We start from the raw sequence: 26028 nt of genomic DNA on the forward strand, positions 1-26028 counted from the left end.
CTGAGCCACCCAGGCGCCCCTCTATTGTCTTTCTTTAATGTTTATTTATTTATTTTTTGAGAGAGAGAGAGAGAGAGAGAGAGGCAGAGAGAGAGGGAGACACAGAATCTGAAGCAGGCTCCAGCTCTGAGCTGTCAGCACAGATCTGGATGCAGGTCTCAAACTCAAGAACCGTAAGTATGTCTGTCATCTCTTAAAATATTACATCTTCTTCGTTCATTCCATTTTTTTATGTTCATGGAATTCTAATGTTATATATATTAGACATTCTATCCTTACCATTCTCTCTTCCATGTCTATTACATTCTCTTCCGTATATTCCACCTCTTTGTTTCCCTGATCCTCATTCTGGGTAATTTCTTTATATCTAGTTTCCAATTTGCTTGATTTTTTTCTTAAGTAGTGTGTAAGTAATATTTAACCCATATGCTGTTATTATTATTATTATTATTATTTTAGTGAACAATTTTGTAGTCCTAGACCTTTAATTTTTTCAATTCTATCAGATGATTTTTAGGTATTTTCTTTTTTTTAATGTTTATTTTTTATTTTTGAGAGAGAGAGAGAGAGAGAGAGAGTGCATGTGGAAGGTGCAGAGTGAGAGGGTGGGGACAAAGGATCTGAAGCAGGCTCTGTGCTGTCAACAGAGAGCCCAATGCAGGGCTTGAATCCACAAACCCTAAGATCATGACTAGAACCGTGAGATCATGACCTGAGCTGAAGTCAGATGCTCAACTGACTGAGTCATCCGGGTGCCCCTTGTATTTTCTTAATCTTTGCTTGGTTTTCTACTCCCTCACTTATTTTTTTCTACTCCCTCACTTATTTTTAAAAACATTTAAGAAATATGTTTTTCTTATTCTGTATCCAGTCACTTCAAAACCAGAAGCATATGAGATCAAGTCCACTGTCTCTTGTTTCTGTTCTTACTAAAGACTGTTTGTGTTGTTTCTGCTTTTCACCTGATGGGCTTAAAAACCTAGACCTTAGCATCCTGCTATATGTAAGTGCCCTTAGTAGATAGAAATGGGCCTTGAGCACTGGCAACCTGATGTAAATTAAATAAAACAAAAACGATTTCACCCCAACTCAATCCAATCTTATTTCTGTTAGTAGTTTCATTTGTATTTTAGTACATGACCTTCTATTTCCCACATATATTGTATATGTATGTATGTAAATATAATAAAAATAAATACACAGACACATATGTAAATTATATGTTAAGTATTATTTCGGATTTTTTTTTTTTTTTTAGTTAACCACATGCCATTGATAGCTTTTCATTTTAGTACTTAAAAATGGTTAGATCATCATTGTGTTTTAATAACTTATTTAGCTATTCCATATTGATAGAAATTCAAGTTTCCAGTTTTTTCCTTCTCTCCTGCACAAGCAATGGTGCAATAAACCTCCTTGAGCAGTGCCAAACTTGTAGACATTATCTGATGAGTATTTTTTTGCATGAATATGTATATCTTTGTGCACATATAGAAATATTGTAGGTAGACTCTTAAAAGCGGTTCTTCTTTTTTTTTTTAATTTAAGTTTATTTATTTATTTTTGAGAGAGACAGAGAGGGAGAGTGGCAGAGGGGCAGAGAGAGAGAGGGAATCCAAAGAAGAGAGAATCCCAAGCAGGCTCTGCACTGTCAGCATGGAGTCTGGTGCCAACTGGAACTGATGAACCATGAAATCATGATCTGAGGCAAAACCGAGTCCGATGCTCAACCTACTAAGCCACCAGGCGCCCCTTTTTATTTTTTTTTAAGTTTATTTATTTATTTTTTTGAGAGAGAGGGAGACAGAGAGAAAACTGGATCTTCTGAGTCAAAGGGTAAGTACATTTAAAATTGTGGTAGATGACCATCAAATTGCCCTCCAAAAATATGCGCAAATCTTTATTCCTCCAACAATGAACAAGAGTGATTGTTTTCTCAATCCTCACCAACAGGATATAGTATCATCAGTCTTAAAATTTTAGATAATCAGATAGAAGCGGACTGCTGTCTATTTCAATCTGCAATTAAATACTTAAAAAAATTTATTTATTTATTTTTTTTACACCCCAGCGAGGTGGGACTTCTTTTCATAAACTGTACTTCTAGCAAGGGCCAGGGTCAAGTTAAACTTCTGGTCTGGGGACCATAGAGCTATTGCTTTACTTCTTTCAATTTTTGCTTCCTAAAACAGGTTGAAAGGTGGTTGGTTACTTGTTAAAGGACTCTTGTTAATAGTTACAAAGAAACATTAGAGGGATTACATTGTTGCTGGATCTTGATCTTGGATGCTACGTGTAAAAGAAAGGTTATTCACACTTCTATTGTCCCCAGGGCAGGGCTAGCTCTCACCTCCCATATGGAATCCGGGCAGAACTGTAGTTTTCCCTACTGTATGGGGCCAGGCGGGGGGGGGGGGGGGGGTGCTGCAAAGACAAAGTAAAATAAGTTCTGAAGTGTCACTTCATTAAATCATGGCTGCTCTAATTTCATGTCCTGTCACATCGCTGGTCTGCCAAACCACTCGGATCAGTTAACAGTCACAGGACGACGGCTCACTAAGAGGCTGGTTGAGGGGAGACAGGCTACAGCGCCTGCGCAGCTCAGAACGAAGCTCCAGGTGAACTCCACGCAGAACTTCTGCGGCCAGGTGAAACGTTCGCTAGCAGTGGGCCGAGTCAGATCAGCGCGTGGGCGTAAGCTTCCGGCCACGTGGCTAGGCGCATGCCCAATGGAAAAGCTTGACGTAAGCCCCGCTTCCTCACCCTGGCAACGGGCGGGTGACTACTTCCGGTGCTGTGAAGGCTCGGGGCTGACGCGGGTGAGTGTCCCTCTTTCTCACGCTGTCCGCGCTGCTGCAGCCGCGGCGGCGCTGCCTCTGTCCAGGCCCCGTACGCTCACCGGGACATCCTCTCCGGGGCCGGGAGGGGGCGGCGCGCATGATGCCCACTTGCCTGGGGCGGTGCTGAAGGAGCGGATCCGGGACGTCCCTCGGCCCCTCGGTCGCGCGTGGCGCCCGTGTCGGTCCCTTCTCAGCGTTGGCTCCAGCTTGGCGGTCTCATTGCTTCTCCGAGGAAGGGGCTGTCTGTGTGTGGGCAGTCCTCACTGTCCTTCACTCACTTTGCAGTGCGGGCTGCGGGGTTCTCCGAGTCGGAGGCTCGCAGAGACCCGAGAGTGTGCGCCCTAGTCGTGCGTGGCGGGTTGGGGCCAGGGCAGCCCCGTGGTGTAAGAGGCCTGGTTAGGGTCCGTCAGGACGTTAGCATTTACTGCTCAGGCGGCGGCGGAGGAAAGGACCGAGAAGATGGAGAGGAGGGTGGAAAACAGGAGCTGGAGCAGCCCTGGAAATAGAGGGCATCGTGTTTCCGGAAGGAGGGAGTTTAACTTGACTCGCCTCTGTAGGGGAGGGGAAAGGAAAGGTATTTTCGGGACCATGTGACTGAGATCGTTGAATACTAACCTAAGGAATTTTTATACACTCGGGAGTTAAAACAGTTTCCTTTTTTGTTTGTTTTAAATAAAGCTCCACCCCCACTCGTAAAAAGCAGTGCATGCTTATTAAAGAATATCTGGAGAACGCAGAAATAATTATAAAGAGATCACCTGTAGTTTTACCAACCCAGCATTTTGATCCCTTTCCTTTTTTTTAAATAGCAAATTCTCAACCTATTTGTGATTATAGTGTGTGTGTGTATAAAGTGTGGTTATAACCAAAAAGCATAATTTTTGTACATTGCATCCATTGCATAGATCTTTTTTTCCCTTTAGATATAATTAACATACCATAAACCCATCCTTTTAAATTGTAAATTTCATTGTTTTTTACTATACTGATAGAGTTGTGCACCTATCACCACTATATAGTTCCAGAACATTTTCATCATCTACAAAAGAAACTGCCCATTATAATCACTTCCCATTTGATCCCCCAGTCCCTAGCAGCCACTAATCCACTTTTGTGTCTATTGATTTTCCTATTCTGGACATTTCATGCAAATGGAACTATATAATATGTGGCCTTTTGTATCTGCCTTCTTTTACTTAGCATAATGTTTTCAAGGTTCATCTATGTTGTATTATGTATCAGTACTGCTTTCCTTCTTAATGGCTGAATAATATTCCATTATATGAATATGCCACGTTTTGTTTATCCATCATCAATTGGATATTTGAATTGAATTCTCTTTGACTATTATGAATAATTCTGTAAACATTCAGGTACAGGTTTCTGTGTGGTTATAGGTTTTCAGTTCTTTTGGGTATATATCTAGGAGTGGAAATGCTGGGTCATATGGTAACTACATTGAACTTTTTGAGGAGCTGCCAGATGTTTTCCAAAGTGGTCTGTCCAGCAGGATAAGAGGGTTCTGATTTCTCCATATCCTTGTTGGCACTTATTATCTATCTTTTGAATTACAGCTATGCTATTGCTTATGAAATGGTATCTCACTGTGGTTTTGATTTCCATTTCCCTGATGGCTAGTAATGTTGAGCATCTTTCCATATGCTTATTAGCCTTTTTTGTATCTTTGGAGAAATGTCAGTCTAATTCCTTTGCTCATTTTTATGTTGAGATTTAAAAAACTTTGATGTTATATGAGTTCTTTATATAGTCTGGAGGCAAGTCTTTTATCAGTTATATAATTTGCAGTGGTTTTTTTTTTTTTTTTTCTTTCCATTTTGTGGGGTTTCTTTTTGTTTTTTGCTTTTTTCCTTTGAAGTATAAACGTTTAACCTTTTGGTGAATGCTAATTTATTTATATTTTCTTTGGTTGCTTGTGCTTTTGGTGTCCTATGTAACACCATTGTCAAAGGCAAGGTTATGTTTTTTCCTAAGAATTTATAATTTTAGTTCTTACATTTAGTTCTTGATCTGTGTATATCAAGGAATAGGTGGGTAGGAATAAGTAGGATTCCACGTTCATTCTTTTGCATGTAGCTATTCAGTTTTTCCAGCACCATTTTTTGAAGACTATCCTTTCCTCATTTAATGGCCTTGGTACCCTTGTTGAAAACATATTGACCATAAATAATAAAGGTTATCATTTGTTAACCATTTTTCTATGTTGGATATTTAGGTCACTCCCAGATTTTTGTTTTTCTATATTATCCTGTGTTAAACACAGCATAAAAGACATAAAGTCTTTTTTGTGTTTGAAGTTATTTTGGTAGAAAGTGTTCTCAAAATTGAAATTACTGGGTCAAAGATGAAATAAGTCTGTTTTGGAGCTCATTGAATGAGGCATTAAACCTTCAATGTCATGATGTTAAGAGTGGCAAAATGTTTCTTTATCCATCAGTTGCTATAGCTTAAGGGCTGTATTTCTACAAAAGCCTTTTGCTATAAGATGAATGTGTTCCCTGACTTATTATTCTTTCAACTGTTTCTAAAAGACTAAATAAATCTAGAGTGAAAAACTTCAACACCAGGGGCAAACAGGACATGCAGTAGTTTTCTAAGTGGTGTAAAGAAAAAAAAAGTGTCATCACATGCAGTAGGAAAATAAAACAGTCTTTGAGAGAAATGGGGTCAAGATTGAGACCTTAAATCAGTGTCTTCAAAGTCCCTAGAGCAGAAACAATGTTTTATTCTGAGTTTCTTTTCTGGCCTTGATAATCAGATTAATTTACATTCATCTTAGTGTCAGAGATGGCTAACTTAAACCTGTAGATAGTACATGGTTTAAAAAAAAAATCAAATACATAAAGCTATTAGAAAATCAAGTTTTCCTTTCATCTTTGCCCCTCAGTCTCCCAGTTCTCCTTAGAGGTATCCACAGTATTATTGTTACTTGTGCTTTAGTGTAGACTAGTTCACACAGAGTATCTCTGGAAAGGTAGTATATACAAAATTACACATTTTAAGTCTCCTGATACTGACGAATTCCTTTTCAAATGGTTACATCAGTTTATGGCGGCTGTACGGTGCTAGTTAGGAAGATTTCATTTTTATTTGTATTTTTTTGAATATTCTTCCCTTAATATTGGATATCGAGTTTATATTTCCTCTTTTGCGTATTGTCTGTTCATGTCTTTTGGCATGCTATTCGTTTTGATTGGAGTTGTCCTTTTATGAGATTTATTTTGGCAGCCTTTTGTAGTTGGTTGTTTTACAATAGTCTGGATTTGGGGAGAAAAGTTAAAATGCTTTTTGTAACATTTATGCTAAGAGGTATGTGAGCTGAACAAGGGTCAAGGCAGTAGGGAAAAGGAAGTTAAATGCTTGAGGGAGAAACTTATAGACTAGGAAAGTAGGTATAGTCCTAGATGACATGAAGGTGTGTTAGAAAAAAATTAGTGCTATTAAGCAAAATAAGGAGTAATGTGTAAAGAACTAGATTTCTATGGAAAGATGAGTTTGTTTTGGGTAGGCTAAGAGTGAAGAGGATCCAGGTTGAGCTATGCAGGAGACTTGTGGCTAGAGCTCAAGAGACAGGATAAAGAGTTGCAAATCATCTGATTTACTGAGGGATGATTGTTTTGAAAGATTGGCAGTGGATGAAATTGCTCAAATTTGAGAATTGGTCCATGGACAGGGAGTCATGTAAGAGGACAAAGTTGGGAAGGGTCAGAGGGCCATGAAGAGCAGGGGATCTAGGAGATCTCTAGGGGATCTAGAGAACAAGGGTTGTGAGCAGAAAAGGCCATTAAGTTTGGTAACTTGGAAAAGATACAATTTATGTGAAGCAGGAAGTTTGTTTTTTTCCAAACAGCTTTATTAAGATAGAATTCATTTATCATATAATTTATCCACTTAAAGTGTACAACTCAGTGGTATTTAGTATATTCAGAATTGTGCAACCATCACCACAATCAGTTTTAGAACATTTTTATTGCCATCAAAAGAAAGCCCGCCCCCATGAGCAGTCACTCTCCAATTCCCCTTTAGCCTCCCAGCCCAAGGCAACCATTAATCTACTTTCTGTCTCCTTAGACTTGCCTACTCTGGACATTTCACATAAATGGAAGCATACTATATGCAGTCTTTTGTGTCTGACTTCTTTGATTGTTTTCAAGGTTCATTCATGCCATACTATGTATCAGTACTTATTTTTTCTATGGCTAAATAATATGCCATTGTATGAATGTACCATATTTGCTTATCATCAGTTCTTGGACATTTGAATTGTTAATCATTTTTTGACTATTATAAATAATTCTGCCAAAAACATTCATGTACAGTTTTTTTGTGTGGCTGTGTTTTCAGTTCTCTTGAGTATATACCTAGGAGTGAAATTATTGGGTCATATGCTAACTTTGTTGAATTTTTGACATAACTGTTGCGGAGGATGGACAAGTTGCCAGTGTTTGTTAGAAATAATAAAATGAATTTTAATATCATCACTAGTGGAAAATTGCAAAATGTCCATATTCAGGTATATTATTCATAAATAAAAGCATTATAAAAATGAACCATATAATTGTTTTCAGTTGTGTAAAACTGTAACATGTTTGTGCATCTCCTTTCATTGGAAACTTTGTGTGTTGAATGTTACCTCAAAGCTTGGCTGAAATGTTAGACATTTTTCTTGTGGATCAATATATTGATGTAAGTATGCTTCATCAATTTCAAATAATGATTTGTAACAATTAGTACAAATGTGATAAAAAATAATCCCAGGGATATTTGATGTTAGTCTACAGAAATGATTTAGTTTTTACTCCTTAGTCTGAACTGTAGGGGTCAAACACTATGATCTTTTTTTTTCCTTTTTCTTTGTTTTTTTTTTTTTTTTTTTTTTTTTTTTTTTTTGGATTACCTGTAGTTTGTGTGGCCTCAGAAGTTCAAGATCCAGAAAAACAAGAACAGACTTCTTGGGCAGTATTGTTGGTTTGGCCATGCTTTTGTCTATTCCTGCCCTAGGTGGAATGGGTATTGAGAAGTTTCGGCATATGACATTTCCCCCCTTACTGAAGTTTTTAAGTGAGATCTCATAGGCTTGCTCTATTTTGGAACTTGGATTTAGCTAGTTACTTCATGTTTCCATAAAAAAAAAAAAAAAAAGAAAAGAGCTGGGTTTTTTTTTTTTTTGTAAATAATATGTTTAGATTTTTAAGAATTGAAAGCTATAAACTATGAACAATAAATTTCCACCCCACTTTTGTCCATTAGTCATTCAAATCTTCTTCTGGTGGCCACTATTATAGTATTTTTTTTTTGGCATATTCTTGCAGATTTGTACTTTGCGTATATATTTAGCTGTATTACTTTTTCCCCATTCCCTCAAAATATGGTATTGCATGTACATCTGTACTATGCCTTTTTTGCTTACCAAAATATCTTTAAGATTAGTCAATCTGTATTTCTTTATCAAGAATATTCTCATTTTTTCCAAAGGATGCTTTTATTTTTAACCACTTACATTAAGACATATTGTTGGTTCATATTTTTACTATTGCAAATAATCCTTCAGTGTGCATTCCTAATTTTGATTGATTTTGCCAAATTGCTCTTGTTCAGTTCTGTCATCTTTAGGTTACTACTATAGTGTGTGAGAACTCCTGATTCTCAATTGCCTCAAAACGTGATATAATTTGGATGTTGGCCAACCCAAGTTAAAAAATGGCATTTGGGTGTAGTTTTGTTTTGTATCTTTCTTTTGAGTGAGGTTTAGCCTTTTTTGATCTGTTTAAACCGTTGTATAATTTTTCTATGAACTGGGATTTGCCCATTTGCCCTTTGTTGTCTTTTTTTTTTTTAAGTCTTTTGTTGGAACTCGTTATTTATTAGGTCAGACCTTTAATAGGTTTTGAGTTAAACAAAAACTGATGTTGGAGTAGAAGTTGCTTCATTTCTGATTGAACTTAAAACATTCCGGTAACCATTGGGAGTTGGAGGCCAGAGTTGTACATTGGATAGCCTGTGTATTTAAGTTCCTTTCCTAGTCCAGCAGAACCTTCGGGCCAACATTTTTGGAGGAGTTTATGGAGATGACATGATTAGCTAAATATATTTCAGATATTCTCTCTCTGAGGGATGGTAGATTGCTCAAGAAATAGCATATTAATTCATCTTCCACATTTTATTTTTTTCAGATAAGCCTGAGAAGCAATGTTTTTAAATCTCTCATATATATTAAAATGCTATTACATCACACTTATTCATTGTAAAATATAGGTGTTTCAGTTTCTTATTTATGAAAGAATGCATCTGATAATGGTGAGTCAGAGTAGCTTGAAGTTTAATAACTCATACTGCTTGGATGTGTGTTCATTTTAACTGAAACTCTTAATTTTCCGAGGCCTGAGTTTTCACTCCACCTGTTTTTGTGGGACTATTGGGCCTAAGCTCATTTCATGGCTGGGTCAGACATGATGGCATGTATGCTAATCATTTAAATTCCACTTCGAAAAAAAATTAAAAAAAAAAAATCCACTTGGTCAACTGACACATGAATAAGTAGTAACCAAAGTCAAATAAGTGAAATAACCAAAGAGAAATAACTAAATAACCTAAGTCAAATAAGTGAAGTCATTAGAATAGAATCCTTCCTTAGAAAGTCAGCAATAACCACAAAACAAAAACAAAAGCAGGCATTTCAATTCATGTTTATTTAATCAATATCAGCATTCTTTTGTAATCCAAATTTTCTTCCTGCATTTATGAATATATATAAACATTTTAGTACAACAGCAAGTATATTTTTTGATTTAAAACTATCTGTCCTTTAGGGACACCTGGGTGGCTCAGTCAGTTAAGCCTCCACCTCTGGTTTTGGCTCAGGTCATGATCTCATCCTTAGGGAGAGTGAGCCCTGCATTGGGCTGTGAATGGATGTGGGGAGCCTGCTTGGGATTCTTTCTCTTTCGTCCTCTCTGCCTCACCCCACTCAGGCTAACACTGTCTCAAAGTTAATAAATAAACATAAAAAAAACAAACCTCTATTTGTCCTTTTTAAAAAAATATATATATTTTTTAAAGCTTATTTATTTTGAGAGAGAGACAGTGTGAGTGGAGGAGCGACAGAGAGAGAGAGAGAGAGAGAGAGAGAGAGAGAACCCTTCTGTCAGGGCTATCAGCACAGAGCCCGATGTCAGGCTTGAACCCACGAATTGTGAAACCATCATCTGAGCTGAAACTAAGAGTTGGACGCTTAACTGACTGAGCCACCCAGGCGACTAAAAGCTATTTGTCCTTTAAATGAAATGTTCTGTGATAAAAATTCACTGGACTCTTTTTTTTTTCTATCAAACTTTTATTTTATTTTATTTTATTTTATTTTATTTTATTTTATTTTATTTTATTTTATTTTATTTTATTTTATTTTATTTTACTTCATTTTATTTTACTTCATTTTATTTTATTTTATTTTTTAATTTTTTTATTCTCAAGTGAGATAACATGCAGTGTAGTCCTGGTTTCAGTAGAATCCAATGATTCATCATTTACGTATAACACCCAGTGCTCATCCCAACTAGTGCCTTCCTTAAAGCTCATCAGCCATTTTACCCACCCCCACCAATCCTCAATTTGCTCTCTGTATTTAAGAGTCATGGTTTGCCTCCCTCTCTGTTTTTATCCTATTTTTCCTTCCCTTCCCCGTGATCGTCTGTTAAGTTTCTCAAATTCCACATATGAATGAGAACATATGATACCCGTCTTTCTCTGACTGACTTATTTCACTTAGCGTAATACCCTCCAGTTCCATCCACGTAGTTGCAGATGGCAAGATTTCATTCTTTTTGATTGCCGAGTAATACTCCATTGTATATATATACCATATCTTCTTTACCCATTCATCCATCGATGGACATTTGGGCTCTTTCCATACTTTGGCTATTGTTGATAGTGCTGCTATAAACATGGCGGTGTGTGCGTCCCTTCTAAATAGCACACCTGTATCCCTTGGATAAATGCCTAGTAGTGCAATTGCCGGGTCGTAGGGTAGTTCTATTTTTAATTTTTTGAGGAACCTCCACACTGTTTTCCAGAGTGGCCGTACCAGTTTGTATTCCCACCAACACTGCAAGAGAGTTCCCGTTTCTTCACATCCTTGCCAACATCTGTTATTTCCTGAGTTGTTAATTTTAGCCACTCTGACTGGTGTGAGATGGTATCTCATTGTGGTTTTAATTTGTGTTTCCCTGATGATGAGCAATGTTGAACATCTTTTCATGTGTCTGTTAGCCATCTGGATGTCTTCTTTGGAAAAGTGTCTATTCATGTCTTCTGCCCATTTCTTCACTGGATTATTTGCTTTTTGGGTGTTGAGTTTGGTAAGTTCTTCATAGATTTTTGATACTAACTCAATGGACTCTTTTTAACCAAGAATTAAAAGAAGTTAAAATACTATATTGCAGTGCTTCTCAGACCACCTCTGGTGTAAAGAACCAACTTAAAAAAATTTTCAATCCATTGTTGACTATTTATTTTGTAAAGTGCAAAAGACCAAAACCCCAAACCAAAGAACTAAACCCCAAACAAAATGGAAGTATGGAACTGTGAATGAAAGATAAAAATAAAAGCTCAATTTTTTTATTATATTTAATAGATAAAATTGCTTCAAAAATATAAACAGAACAAGGAAATAGAAAAAAAATTACACAAGTTGTACACATTGTTTATTGAAAATGTGTATACAAACCAATTAAAATATTAATGAAATAACAATCTCTTGCACACTGGTAGCAAACCCTAGTCTGCAGACCACACTTTGAGAAACACCAGTTTTTTGGATTAGGCAGCTAAGTCACTTTTTATACTACTATTTATGTTTTATATTAGAAAAGAAAGACTTATTCCCCTCCCCATTTTAGAATAAAGTACAGATTTTTACCTGACAGTATGAATCTAGGTGTTTATGTCAGCCACCCGACTGTCAGATTTTCTTTAAATCTCTGTGTTGATTTTTAAATGATTCATTTTTCCCTAATCTGAGATATGTTCTGCCATACCATAATTACTGTTGTGAAGCCAAGATTGCTAGAAGCTTGTGAGCTTGTGAGAAAAATTAGGAACTTGGTGGTATAAGTTGTTTTTAGTTTGTCTCATTACATTTTATATGTCATCTGTCGAGCACCTCAGAAACAAAGCTTTTCATGAAAATTAAGTATTTGCACGAGTGTTGTTATTTTCATTTCTTGGTTTGGTCTTACAATTTTGTTAGCATTTATGTTTTACAGTCAAGCTGTGGAGCATTGTACTGTTTGTCTTAAGTTCTTCACAGGCAAGTGCGAATCTGTTGCTTCAGATCTTTAAGCAGCAATTTATAGATCTTAAATTTTCGCATCACACAAAAAACTATGTGAGGTGATGGACATGTTAACTGATATTATTGTGGTGATCATTTCACAGTATGTGTGTGTGTCAAATCATTTTGTACGCAAATTTACATAATGTTATATGTCAGTTATGTCGCAATAAAGCTGGTGAAAAAAGTAAGCTGCGACCTGGGCTTTATATCAAGGCACCATCTTTGATTCTACAATGTCCCAGAGATTATTAGTATTTGGTTTGGAGGGAGTAGAAAGTAATATTTAAGTTATATTGAGGTTTTCTACAGTGTATATGCAGTGAAAGATAAAATATCTTTAGACTCAGTAGGAAGTCTTTTTTCAACAGTTCTTTTGTTTATATGACTTCAAGCAAGTACTGTCTGTGGACAGAGATTTAAATCTTACCTTTTCATATTCTTTGTATTATCCAGTTAAATGACTTTAAAATTAGGTTTTTGGAAAGTTATCTTTGCGCATATTTGTATAAGTTATGTTTGTGTTAGAGAGGGAAATGTATACCATCTTTGGCTGTTTTTCTTTAGGGTACTTCTTCTCCTGCAATTACTTTTGGATGGAAGTATGCACTTTCCCCAATAGAAGATGGTAATCTCAGAGAATGACCATGGAGAAGGGGATGAGTTCTGGAGAAGGGCTGCCTTCCAGATCATCTCAGGTTTCGGCTGCTAAAATAACAGTCAAAGAGTTGGAAACAAAGCAATCCCATAAGGAGAAGCGAGGGGGCTTTGTGTTGGTACATGCAGGTAAGCTCTAAGTGGGTGAGTCGGAAGATGAAAATAATGTTGATTTTTTTTTTCTTGCCTTGAAGTACACTGAGAATTGAATTTCATGTCTGGAGGAGGCAAACTGCCAGAGAGGAGTTGGAACCAAAGAGTGACTTCAATACAGGCCTCTCCTATTCCCTACTTGGAAGATCTTATACTGACAGCTCTTCTTATGTCTTCTTTACTTCTCTACCCTGTTACTTACTTTCACCCCCTATATGTAATAGGTATAATTAAGTAGTGTTAGAATCAGACAAAGTAATTTTTTTTAAGTTTATTTATTTATTTTGAGAGAGACAGTGTGAGTGGGGCAGGTGCAGAGAGAGATGAAGAGAGAGAATCCTAAGCAGGCTCCACACTGCCAGTGCACAGCCCGATGTGGGGCTTGAACCCACGAAAGTGCAAGATCATGACCTGAGCTGAAACCAAGAGTCAGATGCTTAACCGACTGAGCCACTCAGGTGCCCCCAAAGTCATTTCTTAAACTCTAGTTTCTGTTTTTAAAAATAATGCTACTGAGAAATTTTACTGACCCCATATTGAGTTGTGGCCTTTTTAGAATAGAATTATACGATCATGGAGTTAGTTTGCCTTAATACTAAAAATGAGGAAGAGAGATTAAGTAGCTCCAGCCTCATGGCTAGTTTGCGCTAGATCCAGGTTGAGAAACCCTTATGTGGACCCTTAGTCCCAGTCTAGTGCTTTTGGTAATACATCAGCCCATAATCTCTACTTCAGAGGATCTGGGGGACAGACACAGTGAAGTTCAACTCCTGGGTCCCCACTCATTGAGGATTTTGGATTTCAGAGCAGTGCAGCTCTGCTCTCAGCAGGCTTTTTTTTTTTTTTTCCCTTTAGTCATTTTTATTTGCCTGCATTTATCTAAAATGCATGACTTCTGTGAAGGGAGAAGGAATGGCTGGATCTCCTTTTAACTTTCCTCAGACAGTCAAACAGGGTGGGATCAAGATTATCTTTGATATGGGGTGAGGAGTAGAATTGTTTTTTCTTGCCAAACTGGTGTCCTGCCTGGTCATTAAACTTTGGCTATATCTAGACTAGATAACTTGGGGAGTCTTACAGAATCTAATCCAGGAGAATCTAAGAAACCCAGGTTCAATTTGCTTTTCTTTCAAAAGATTTTTACAAAGAAATGAGGTAAATTTTAGAAATAACCCAGTTAGAAGTAGACTTGGGACCAGGAATGCCTGCCTTCAGACTCCTAGTCCGGGGCTCTTCCTACTATAATGTTGATGGTGCACCTTTTGTAGTACCCAGTGTTATTTTATTTAGAATGAGTATGTGACAAACATACAAGAAAGGTTTAAAATTTTTGACAAGCAACAACATAGAGCTTTTGATTAGTTGGAAAGCATTGCTTTTTATGACTGTCATGGTAATGTCCCTCTTCTTTTACTCACTGGATGGGAATGGCTCTTAGATATCTTAGATAAGTTGGTGTTGGGGCCAGCAGTAATAGGCGGAAATTATGTGGATTAGAGTGACTCTTTTTCTAAACCATTAGAAGGTCAGATAGACTGATCATGGAGAAATATATATTTTGCACATTTAAGGGACGAAATTTCAATTCCTTATCCATTGTAGAGATCTTAAAGCTTTTTTCCCCCCCACTAGAGGAGACTTGCCCAAATTTTAGTCATTTATTTGAGTCTTAGGTTCTTGATTTTTCCTAGTCTGTATACTACCTATACTGTTTACCTAATATCAAAAGGCTGAACACTTTTTACCTTAAAACTTTAAAGCTGAAACTTATCTTTACTCAAATGAAATGTCAGTATCACTTGCATGAGGAGAAAATAACTTAAAAAAAATTTTTTTAAGGTTTATTTATTTTTGAGATAGAGACAGAGCATGAGCTGGGGAGGGGCAGAGAGAGAGGGAGACACAGAATCTGAAACAGGCTCCAGGCTATGAGCTGTCAGCACAGAGTCTGACGCCGGGCTTGAACTCACAGACCGCGAGATCATGACCTGAGCCAAAGTTGGACGCTCAACCAACTGAGCCACCCAGGTGCCCCAAAAATAACTTTAAATACAGTGTAATTTACAGTGTAAATAACCAAACCAGTGTAATTAAATTTTAGCTAAATCCTGTTGCATGTCTGTGGCTTAGATCCTGAGCCTACCTTTCCTTTGTTAAATAGAGAAATTAGCAAATGTTAACCAGATATTAAAGATGTATTGTGGCCATGCTGAGACTTTCCCCTTATTCAAAGGGGAGTTGTATGTTAATCCTATTAGAACTGTCATCCATACACTAAAGTTATTTATTTAGCAATAGTGTCCCATGATTTGGGAAATACTGCTGAAAGATTGAGGCCCCTAGATCTAAGGCGACAGACCTGTTAGAGAAGCATGAAAAGAGGCCTGTTAAATATTGGCATAGGCTGTATGAAGTTTCGCAGTTCTCTTGAGAAATAGGATTAGAATTTGGGTGTATGGATTCCTGTTGGTTTTGCATCTTTTCTGCTCTCCTGGGTCCCTGATTGATAGCTTCATGGGCTAGTTTTTTCTCTGACTTGAGGAAAGGTGGGTTAGATTTGTGTTAGAGTCTGTAGGCCTACATGAACAGCCCTGAGGCTTAGAAATGCAGTTCTTAACCTTCTTTATGTTGGACCCCTGTAGGGCCTTGGTTCAGGGGAGTTGGGGGAAGTGATTCAGAGTTCTCTGTTAAAGAACTTTGTTTAGAAGCCTAATCATCAAGAGAGTTTCAGGGCCCTTGTCTTGGTTTCTTTTTTTTTTTTTTTTTTCAACGTTTATTTATTTTTGGGACAGAGACAGAGCGTGAACAGGTGAGGGGCAGAGAGAGAGGGAGGCACAGAATCGGAAACAGGCTCAGGCTCTGAGCCATCAGCCCAGAGCCCGACGCGGGGCTCGAACTCACGGACCGCGAGATCGTGACCTGGCTGAAGTCGGACGCTTAACCGACTGCGCCACCCAGGCGCCCCTCTTTCTTATTTATATTATTCTCAAATCCCTAACTAAGCAAGTATTCACCCTCTTAGGGCAACAGATTTCAGAGCCATTCTCTTGAGTAGGTTGCTGGGTGTTTAAGAGACAGGGACACCAGGATTTCTTATAGACATACATGAATGTGCTGTCACTGAGGTTTCAGAGACACCCTGAGCAACAGTCCAGCAGTGAGAGGGTGTAAAAAGTTTGGATAGCAGTGATGGTATTTTGGTGGTTGTGGGAAATAACTTCAAATGTTATGTAGAAACTACCTAGTTTTCTGGTTATTTTTAAGGATTCAGGATTCTGAGCAGTTATTTGCCAAATGGCAGGGGCTTTCTAAAGGTCAACAGAAAGGAAAGTGAAGGGACGCTGTCCCTGACACCTCCTGGGTTATCAACTCCAGACCAAAAAAAAAAAAAAAACAAAAAAAACCTGACTTTGGAGAGAGGTTTTTGAAAGGAGATGATCTTGGTGGAGTCCCTTTGGGGATATGAGCTATTTTTAGTGCCTCTGTCAGGAAAATAGCCTTTGAAAAAGAAGGTAAGGCATGGCATTAAAAAGGCTATGGTAGAGAAGGAGGCGATTAGATTTTGAAAACTCCATACATGTAGGATAATACTTTTATTGTCACCAAGGGAGCATTAGTTTGTATGAACTATTTATATGATATAAGCAAAATCTCTGATATTTTAATGATGACTAGCAATCGGTTGTTTTTTTCCACTACAGGTGCGGGTTATCATTCTGAGTCCAAAGCCAAGGAATATAAACATGTATGTAAACGAGCTTGTCAGAAGGTATGAACAGAGTGTGTATGATGGAAACATTTCAGTTTTGACCAGCAAGCAGCTTTACCTTGAAATTCAAAATTTTAAGGTTTGATTAGAAGAGAGTCTTTAGTTTGCGCCATGAAATTATTTTGCTCATATTTGCGGGGTCTTTTGTTTTGTTTTGTTTGTGTTTTTTATTCTCCAAATGATGCTTAGATCTTTCCCTCCCTTTCCCAGATTAAAGTCTGTATTTTTGGAAATGTGGGCACATAATCATATATCTTTTAATCTTTGCAAAGGCATTGAGCTCCATTGAAGGAGTAGGGAAAACATTTCAAAGGCAGTCAGTGTATCTTTCAATGAAGAGAAGAAAATAAGTAATAAAAAATTAAAATGGGTACTTTCTTAGGGAGATTATCCTGTACTTTTTCCTTCTGTTTTTCATTATGTAGTTTGTATCATAGCAAATTCATTGTCATTCCTGAGTTTAACTTTGCCCTTGTTCTCAGTTGTGCTTTTTTTTCTCTTTGGTTTTTGAGGTTTTGCTAAATTGTTGAATACTTAATTTGGATGCAGGAATGGACTCAGAAGTAATATTGTTTGTTTGTATTTTGATCTTGACTGTATACTCTTACTGGCAAAGCATCCATTACTTTTTATGCAAATACAATGTTAATGGATATTATATATCGAGTAAATTTGGGTCTCTCCCTGCTCTTTTCGTTTATATTTAAATACCATTGAAAAGAAAGATTATGAGTCATTAATGAAATCCCATAAGTAAGAAAATTTTGTTATAGGGATTTTATCGTTTTTTAAATTTATAATGAAGCTAGAAGTTCTCTAAACTATTTCATATTTTTTCTTATTTTTTAATTTTGAAAGTTTTTATTGTCTGAAATGTTTTATATCACTATAGTCCTAGAATCCTAATACATTTTGAATGTATAATCAGCCTTCTCAATCTATACAATGAATGAACTTATTAAAAGCTTAATGAGGAATACAGCTCTTAATTTTTGAGCATTTTCTTTTGTTGACTAAATTGGAGCTTTAATTGTTCATTTAGAAATCAGTTTTCCTTCTCTCTCTCCCCTTTATACTTAAGAAATAAGGTGATTTTATAGGCTGTTACTCTGTATAATTCATATTACAAAAGAACATTATTTGTTTATCTCAATATTTTGTACAGTGGTCTGCCCTTATCTATGGGGGATATGTTCCAAGACCCCCAGTGGATGCCTGGAACTGCAGATAGTACCAAACCCTATATGTACTTGTTTTTCCCTATATATACATACGTATGAGAAAGTTTACTTTACAAATTAGGCACAATAAGAGATTAACAACAATAATAATAAAATAGAACAGTTATACTGTGTGTATATAAAAGTTATGTGAATGTGGTCTTTCTCTGTCAAAATATCATATTGTACTGTACTTGCCCCTTGTTGTAATGATGTGAGATGATAAAATGCCTACATGATGGGATGAAGTGAGGTGTATAATGTAAGCATGATGATGTAAGTGCTAGGCTACTGTTAACCTTTTGATGATATGTTAGAAGGAGGATTATCTTCTAGACTGCATTTGACTGGGGGTAACTGAAATTGAGGATAAGGGGGAACTACTATAGTACCAAAAATGCTTTTGTCACATATATATGTCCATCGAAATGTTTGTGTGACTGAGAGTCACTGCTTTTTAGTTAGGGATGTGGAGAGGAAAACAGTGGGAAAAGATGTTACTAGCTAAGTCTGAGATTCAATTATGAATATGAAGTATAAATTATCAGGGTATTTATGTATTTATTTTTGTCTTTCTCTAAATTTTTATGTAAATTCCAGTTAGCATACAGTGTAATATCAGTTTCAGGTGTAGAATTTAGTTATTCATCACTTACATAGAACACCCGGTGCTCATCACAAGTGCCCTCCTTTGAATTATCAGGATATTTAAATGAAACTGAATTTGATAATATCTATGGCTATTTTGAATTGCCCTGTGATGATTGAAGCCCTTCCACTTATTAAATTGCCTGCACTTTTCATTTAGTGGCTAGATTGTATTCATTGTCTTAATTTGAATTATCAGTGAGCTATATCATAAATTATACTAAATATAAACACTTGCTTGTTTTAAATCTAAGTGGTTTATGTCTTGAGGTACGGAATGGGACTAGTGATCAATTTTTATTAACTTTAAATGTCTCCTATACTTCTTTATGGCCTTGGAAAGTTTCTGGGCCTATTTGGGAAGTTGTGGTTTTACAATGAATAATCTCTCCCCTTGGTTTCATAGGCAATTGAAAAGCTACAGGCTGGTGCTCTTGCTACAGATGCAGTGACCGCAGCTCTGGTGGAACTCGAGGTATTTCTTTTCTCTATGTTTTATTGAAAATATTTATGAGTTTATGTTCGTTATTCTTAAATGACATAAAAGTATTGAGTTAGTTAACCATCAATTATATGACCAGTGTTTCCCAACTGTATTAACAAAGTTATGAAGAGCCCTGTGATATTGCTAGGTTATTTTCCTTGGGGACTTCTCTTAGTAACATAAAAGTTGGTTAAATCAACCCTGCCTCCCCCCTCCCCCCCCCGCACCTTTCTGTGAGATTCATGAATGCTAAAGTTACTGGTGTTTGGGTACTTAAATTTTCTTAATATGTTCAGTAGGAAAATTCCTGAAGTTAACTCCTCTTCCCCAAAAGTAATATATTAGAGAAGAAAAAATTTCAGCTGTCTTGAAGTATCTAAAGTGGAAGGGAAGTTTCCTCATAAGCCTGACAGATCTATATCCTGAAGCTATGCTCTGTGAAGTGTGACTTGTACAGTGTGATTGTTAAGTTGGTCTCTGGTTAACTGAAGACATTGAGGAATTCAGTGGGGAGGCTCTCAAGTTTGCTATAATTTGTTGCAATCTATGAGTGTTTTCTTGTTCTTATAATCTGGAACTTTGAGGATGAATTTGTCCTGGAGATATTGAGGCCTTCAGAAGACTGACTTTTGTTGATCAAACTTTTAGAAGATAGATTTGGATCAGTCTATTTAGAGGATTATAGTGAGCCACTAGTTTTCTGGTTGAGAACACTACTTGGGAAATCAAATAAGATATGAAGATAAAACAGTGATGAGTTTGAGGTAGGAGGTGAATGGAGTAGGTCTTCCCAAGTTGACTGGATTGTGGCTCTTTTGTTTACACCCTCATTTCAGAGCACCTACCCAGTCATGCCAGGCCTTGCTTTTCCCTACGAAAATTGTCCAGGAGTTTACCAGAAGTCTTAGCCCTGTTTTCTGTTTATTACCCTGCTTAGTTGTAGAGCTACACTTTTGGTCACTCTTTGTAGATTTTAATCTATCCTATTAATGCCTTCAGATTGGCCCAGTGTATTCAAAGAAGGTGAACATATATGATGGGTACAAGTTCTATTGTAGTGTGGTCCCTGAGAGAGACATCTAACTTGGGGTATGTTGTTCCCTCCTCTTGTGACTGATGCATCTTATACCAGATCTACCAGTCATTAGCCCTGGGCACCTCACAGATTCTCCTTGACTCAGTTTCTCATTTATAATATGGGGGTAATTTCTGTTTCATAGAATTCTGAAGATTAACCGAATTAACGTGTGACAACCACTTAGGTCATTGTATGGCACATAGTAAGCACCCCTTAAAAGTTAGTAATTATTGCTATTATGAAGTGCTTTGGAAATGATATATATGAGGTGAATATTTATGGTAACTGTCAATGACACATATTTACAATGTCAAGAAAAGGTTAATTATCATGGAGGAAAGGAGAAAAGTGCTTCAAGAAAGAAGATTGATATACTAACTACCAGATCTTACCTTTACTCAAAACACACACACACAAGGAAAGCTTCATCTATCTTAATTCAATTGTTAATTGCAAATTACTGTCCTTTGTGCATAAGACAATGTCCTGAGATAATCTGTGCATGGAGTCAGTGTGGGTCCAGGGAAAGAAAAAGAAGGCTAATGAGTAGCTGGGGGATATACTGTAATGGCAACTATAAATACAAAATTGAGCAAAATTAAGTTTTTCTTTTCTCTTCATCTTAAAATAACTTTAATTTTCTCAAGTTATACTTATATCATGTTGAATATTTTATTACATTTTTCTCCAGTGATGAATCAGTCATACTTTAAGAGTTTACTTATTTATGCTTAAAAGTGATTGAAGATACATTCTGAAATAGTAAGTAGCTCATGAGTAAGTGAGCTTTATAGTTTTAAATGATGACCTCTGTTTTTTTAAGAGTGTGGATAAGAAGTTCTTTTTTAAACAAACTTGTTCTATTTTTGACTGGACTATGTTATATGGATGAATACTGACCTGAGTGAGTGTAGTGTATTCCTCCCCCTAACCCCCATTGTTAAATCTGGAGAAGAATTTCAATTAATTATCTTTAAAAAATCATTTTTATGTGGAGTCTTTGAAATATGTTAATAGTTTAAAGGCTAAGGCTAGCTGGAAGAATTTTCTTAAATCTTAAGAATTATATTGGAAGTTGTGCTTATACTGCCCCCTGCAGTTTCAGCCACTTTGATTCACCACCTTTAAACAAGGTGAGGTTTTCAAGTAGAGTTCAGTTGAAGGAGTATTATAATAGTTTGGGTCAATGGAAAGCTACAAGAAAATCAGATTCTAATATTTTCTATACTTAGAAAGATATACATAGCAATTTTGAGTCTTTTCAGCTTACTGAAAAGTCCCAGAGAATCTGATTTATAATGTGTTATGTTTACTTTGAGAGTAACTGCTTATCTTTAATTTAATCAATCTATTTGGTAAAGCTAAGTCTTGTCCTGATTACCAAAGCCATACCTTTGCTTTTTGACTTTGGGATGTACTTTTTGAGTAAAAAAAGGGCCCCCTCTTAAAAACTTGTCTGTTACTTTACTACTTAGGCAGATACTGAAATCGGTTTGAATTCCTTGAACACTGTGGACTGAAATGACTGAAGTAGTTTCATGGTCCTTACTGGCTAGAAGGGATATCTGGCCTTGTATTTAAAAAAAAAAAAAATATGAGAATTGCAGTTACCCAAATAGTCAAAAGTATAATGATCTCAACTCCATGCCATAGGGGAGGAAGAGACAAGATAAAAGAAGTTTATACCTAGAGACACATACACACTTAATGCAGGCCACCCAGACTCATCATTTTGAGCTTTTTTTGGAAACTGATTACCTTGTGTAGTTTCATTTTCCTCATCTACCACTACAGACAAGTGGAGTCATCCTAAGACAACCACTTCTGGACACTAGAGGGGTGTTTCCATCATTTAAATAAGGGAGGAGGTGAGTGCATAAGTTTCTGCCTTTAACTGACCAGCTTCTCTCTTAAGGGTTTTGGGAGGGAAGGTGGCCAGTCCCGTTTGAGAGGTGTTCTGCAGTTTGGGAATGAAAATGATATGATACCAAAGTGTATTTTGTTTATCTTCAAAATGTGAGGGAGGAAATGGAAATGTGAGTTTATAGATCATATTTTAATTTATTGTTAAATTTATTTGGTTCTGTTGTTTCATTTACCTATTTATAGCTTGAGATTATCCTTATAACTGATGGGAAAGTGACTTCTATTTATTGGATAGTACATTTCTGATGTCACTCATAGTAGAGAAGACAGGTATCATGAAGCATCTTGATCTTCCTATCTGGGGCTATGCATCTGGAAGACAGTTGTTTTTATGGCCGCTTCGGGAATAGTTTTGGTTCAGGTAGTGACAGTGGATTGTAAATTCTAGACCGTAATTGGCACGTTTCACATGGTATAGCTTCTAATGCGAATTTCTTCTTTGAGGAAATTGGCTTTAGATCTGGATGAGTCATGATGCAGCTGCTAAAGTAGAAAGTGTATCATGGATTCTGATGGAAAACACACTACTCATAAAATACTTGCTGAAACTCTCTTTGCACATTGATGTTTTTCTATAAAAGTATTAAGACCCAGCTTTAAAATTTCTAATAAGGAATTATAGGTGATATGGGAATGACAGACTTTGGAGAGGTTATTGATGAATCTGGCTGAGAGTTTGAATATCTTGGTGTAGACTTTGAGAGATTTTGGCCAATTCATTTTGAAAACTGGTTATTTTAGTAGGTAGAATATTGTGCATTAAACATAGTGGTAGATATAGCTTTCACATTTCATATAGTGAAAGGCAACTTGCACAGGCTCCTTTGTTGAAAATGTTTTGTTGAGTTTATGTTATTCTAAGTGGACCCTGCAGTTCTTTCATTGACTTGATTTGATTCATCCTTTAAGGCTCCCTGTGGTCAGAGGAGATGGTAGTTCATGGTTGAAGCTAGTTTATTGTTCAAATGTTTTAGCATTTAAAGAGCACATTATATTGGGCACATATTTTCATATCTGTCTGCCTCAAACAGTCTATTGTCTTTGGTCTCTATATAATCCAATATAATGCTTGCTTATAAACTCTAGGAAAATTCTTTAAGAAGTAACTTCTTATCCAGATGGCTGATAGTTTGGGGTGTGAGAGAGAAAAAAAGTATTTACATTATTATATACTTATATTATTACATATAATATTGTTACACATTTATCTGTCTCTACATCCTCTTATACCCAGAGCCAGCTCTGCATGCATTTCTTTAAAGCAGGGATCTCCAGAAGGTCATCATTGTGTACTAGTCTGTTGTTGGTACCCTGGTCCAGGCCTCTGGGCAGCTGCAGGATTAAGCCACACCCCCTTCTCTTGGCCTGGAATTGTCTATATGCCACTGGGAGAGAGAGCACCTAAGGCTTGCCTGTCCTTGAAATGCTTAGTGGTCATGGAGATGGTATGGATTGCTCATGGCATATGGGTATATCTAAGATGGAAGGAAACATATGGGAAGGGCTGATATACCTCACTTTCTCTCAACAAACCTGTTTGCAAGTTTGCTTGTGGTGTTTTTGTGAGTAGACACTTAATCATATCTTGCCCCCTACCCAACTTCAGTGTTTGTTTTTTGTTGTTGTTGTTGTAAATAAATAGGGGTTTGCTTTATAGGCATTTCTGTTTATTTGGGAGGTTAGAAAAATATGCAAATAAATAAGCATCTCCAATTTTCTGAACATTTTCTGTTTTGCAGAAATCATCTTTTCATAAGCAGAGGGTAGCTGAGTATATCAGTGGTTCCTTGCTTCCTCCGCCCCTCCTCTCCCCCAAGGGGCTGCGCTGAACACATTGGAAAGACAGTTTGATGCATTTAGCTCACGAATACACAAGTGTCCATTAACCATAATGTGACTGATGAGTCCAATTTTAGACCTAACACTCTTGAAAGTCTCATTTTTCTCTTCAATTGAAAATATCTTTTATTCTCTATAATATGGGGAGGATCTGTGTTTATATATTTGAAGCAAGGAGTTTTTTTTCATTTTTAAAGTGTTTATTTTTGAGGTGGGGGGGGGGGGAGAGGCAGAGAGAGAGGAAGAAAGAGAATCCCAAGCAAACTCTGCGTTGTCAGCCCAGAGCCTGATGCGGGACTTGCACCCAGGAAACCACGACCTGAGCAGAAATCAAGAGTCAGATGCTTAACCGACTGAGCCGCCTAGGCACCCCTTGAAGCAGAGTTTTACTTCTTTTCCTTTGTAGTACTTAACCCGTTTTCATTGCATAAAATTTGAGTTTTGACTTTAGATGCTCTTTTTCCTTTTTTTTTTTTCCAACTTAGTATCATTGATTATTTCAGTCAACTACCCCATTTGCCTGTCTGTTTAGCATTATTTCCAGTGGTGCTTCAGTATTTCTGTGTATTCCAGCTGTTTATAGAGTCTTTATGTTTCTCTGCATTTTTTTTTGTTTTATTTTTTGAGGTGTACATACACAGTTACACTTCATGGAGTTGCATCCAGCCAAGTGTCCATGTTCTTCTTGTGAAGAGGCAGAGAAAATCACCTCTCCCAAGAATTTCCACCTTCTGACCAAGGGAAATGTGTCCTGAGGAGCTGTACGCAGATGGGAGGCAACTTGTTTGCTTGTTCTGCTGCTAGAGCATTGATTTAATTAGAAGACAGGCTGTGGGTGGCCATGTGCAGACAAAGAAGCACCAGACAGAGCCCAGTTAGCCTGGGACAGTAAAAGTAAGTTACGCTCTTTTTAAAACACTTTTGAGTACTGATGCTGATTCTTGCCTTTAATACTAAGGGGCAACTTGTAACTTACTGTTTGTGTTTACACAATAGGTACATCTATCTGTTCTTTTTGTAAGACCCTAGAAATTAAATGTGCTCTCTAGCACAAAGTACCTGCTTAATGGACAAGCAGTGATTTTTTTCCTTTAAATTTTTTTAGAGCAATAAGAAGACTGAGTCACTTATTACATTCTAAATTAATTTTGCACTGCATCAAAACCATGTATTAGTTTTTGATGAAGTCAGAACACTGAAGTACAGAGCTTGTTATGTTTTACTTTGTACTGATGGGAACATGAAACATTTTTCACTTTTTTTCTAGCCATTTCTTGATGAGTTGTGTGGACCTTATCAGATGTATTCATATTGGCTAAATCTAGTAGAAGATACGGTCCAAGACCAGACTTAGCAGTTCCCGAGGAGCATGTAGCTTTATAAATGAACCTTCATTTTGCTCTTGGAATTGTTCTTCTCCGAACATACTACACTACTTTTATATATTAAAGCCACATTTGGTGGAATGGTGGAATTGGTGGTAATCTGTATTTTGGCCGTGTGAAAGCAATTTAGACTTATGAATTGAGTGTAAAATATCTTCTCGTCCTGTATTAATAGAGTTATCAGATTCATTGGCCCTTAGATTTATAGTATAGTGATTATTGAATCATTTTGTGTGTGTGTGTGTGTGTGTGTGTGTGCATGTGCTTGTGCATTTGGGGCATCAGTTTTATAATTGAATACTGTATTTTTTTGTTTTATTTTTTAAATTTTTTTATTTTTTTGTAATTTCTGGGCTAAGAAGCTTTTTCTGTGTTCAGCAAAATCATGGGCTGATATCATGCAGGTCAATCTGTAAGACTGCCCTTTGATTTTAAATTTTTGCCCATTTTCTCAGACCTGGCTTTTATTTAGAATCTGGAAAGGAATGAGGAAGAAACTTAAGTTACATGATTTTTAGGAATCCAATCAAGATAACATCCTAACTCCTGCTCCAAAGTAGAACAAAATATTGCTTCAATTCTCTTTGATTCATTTTCTGTCTGTCTAGTTTTTATGTGTATAGTAGGCTTTACCTAAATGCTAGAATGATGCAGGATTGCATCTCACTCTAGCAGAGCAAACA

The 26028-nt window shown here is 36.8% G+C and overlaps 2 protein-coding genes across 17 annotated transcripts in view; both read left to right on the plus strand.

Annotated features, from left to right (window-relative positions):
* Positions 1-2489: 2489 nt before the first annotated feature.
* Positions 2490-7408, plus strand: LOC147582624 (uncharacterized). The gene is made up of 2 exons (XM_086701676.1): positions 2490-6651; positions 6686-7408. The coding sequence occupies exon 1, from the start codon at positions 2490-2492 to the stop codon at positions 3183-3185; it is 696 nt and encodes a 231-aa protein (XP_086557802.1). The 3' UTR covers positions 3186-6651; positions 6686-7408.
* The window catches only part of TASP1 (taspase 1), a 320757-nt gene continuing 297432 nt past the window's right edge, over positions 2704-26028 (plus strand). For all 16 annotated transcript variants that reach the window (XR_015249356.1, XR_015249355.1, XR_015249357.1 and 13 more), the window contains exons 1-4: positions 2704-2819; positions 12754-12972; positions 16698-16765; positions 19040-19108. Coding sequence is in view for 13 of the 16 variants with exons in the window: in XM_086701663.1 (XP_086557789.1) it covers positions 12828-12972; positions 16698-16765; positions 19040-19108 (282 nt within the window). In the remaining 3 variants the exon portion in view is untranslated. The remainder of the gene's footprint in view (positions 2820-12753; positions 12973-16697; positions 16766-19039; positions 19109-26028) is intronic.

The sequence above is a fragment of the Puma concolor genome, chromosome A3, assembly GCF_028749965.1.
Source record: "Puma concolor isolate L17-30 chromosome A3, mPumCon1.1.hap2, whole genome shotgun sequence".
Lineage (NCBI taxonomy): Eukaryota > Metazoa > Chordata > Mammalia > Carnivora > Felidae > Puma > Puma concolor.

What these genes read in the sequence shown, in the direction of transcription:
- LOC147582624 (XM_086701676.1), top strand. Translation starts at nt 2,490, where the DNA reads ATGTCCTGTCACATCGCTGGTCTGCCAAACCACTCGGATCAGTTAACA.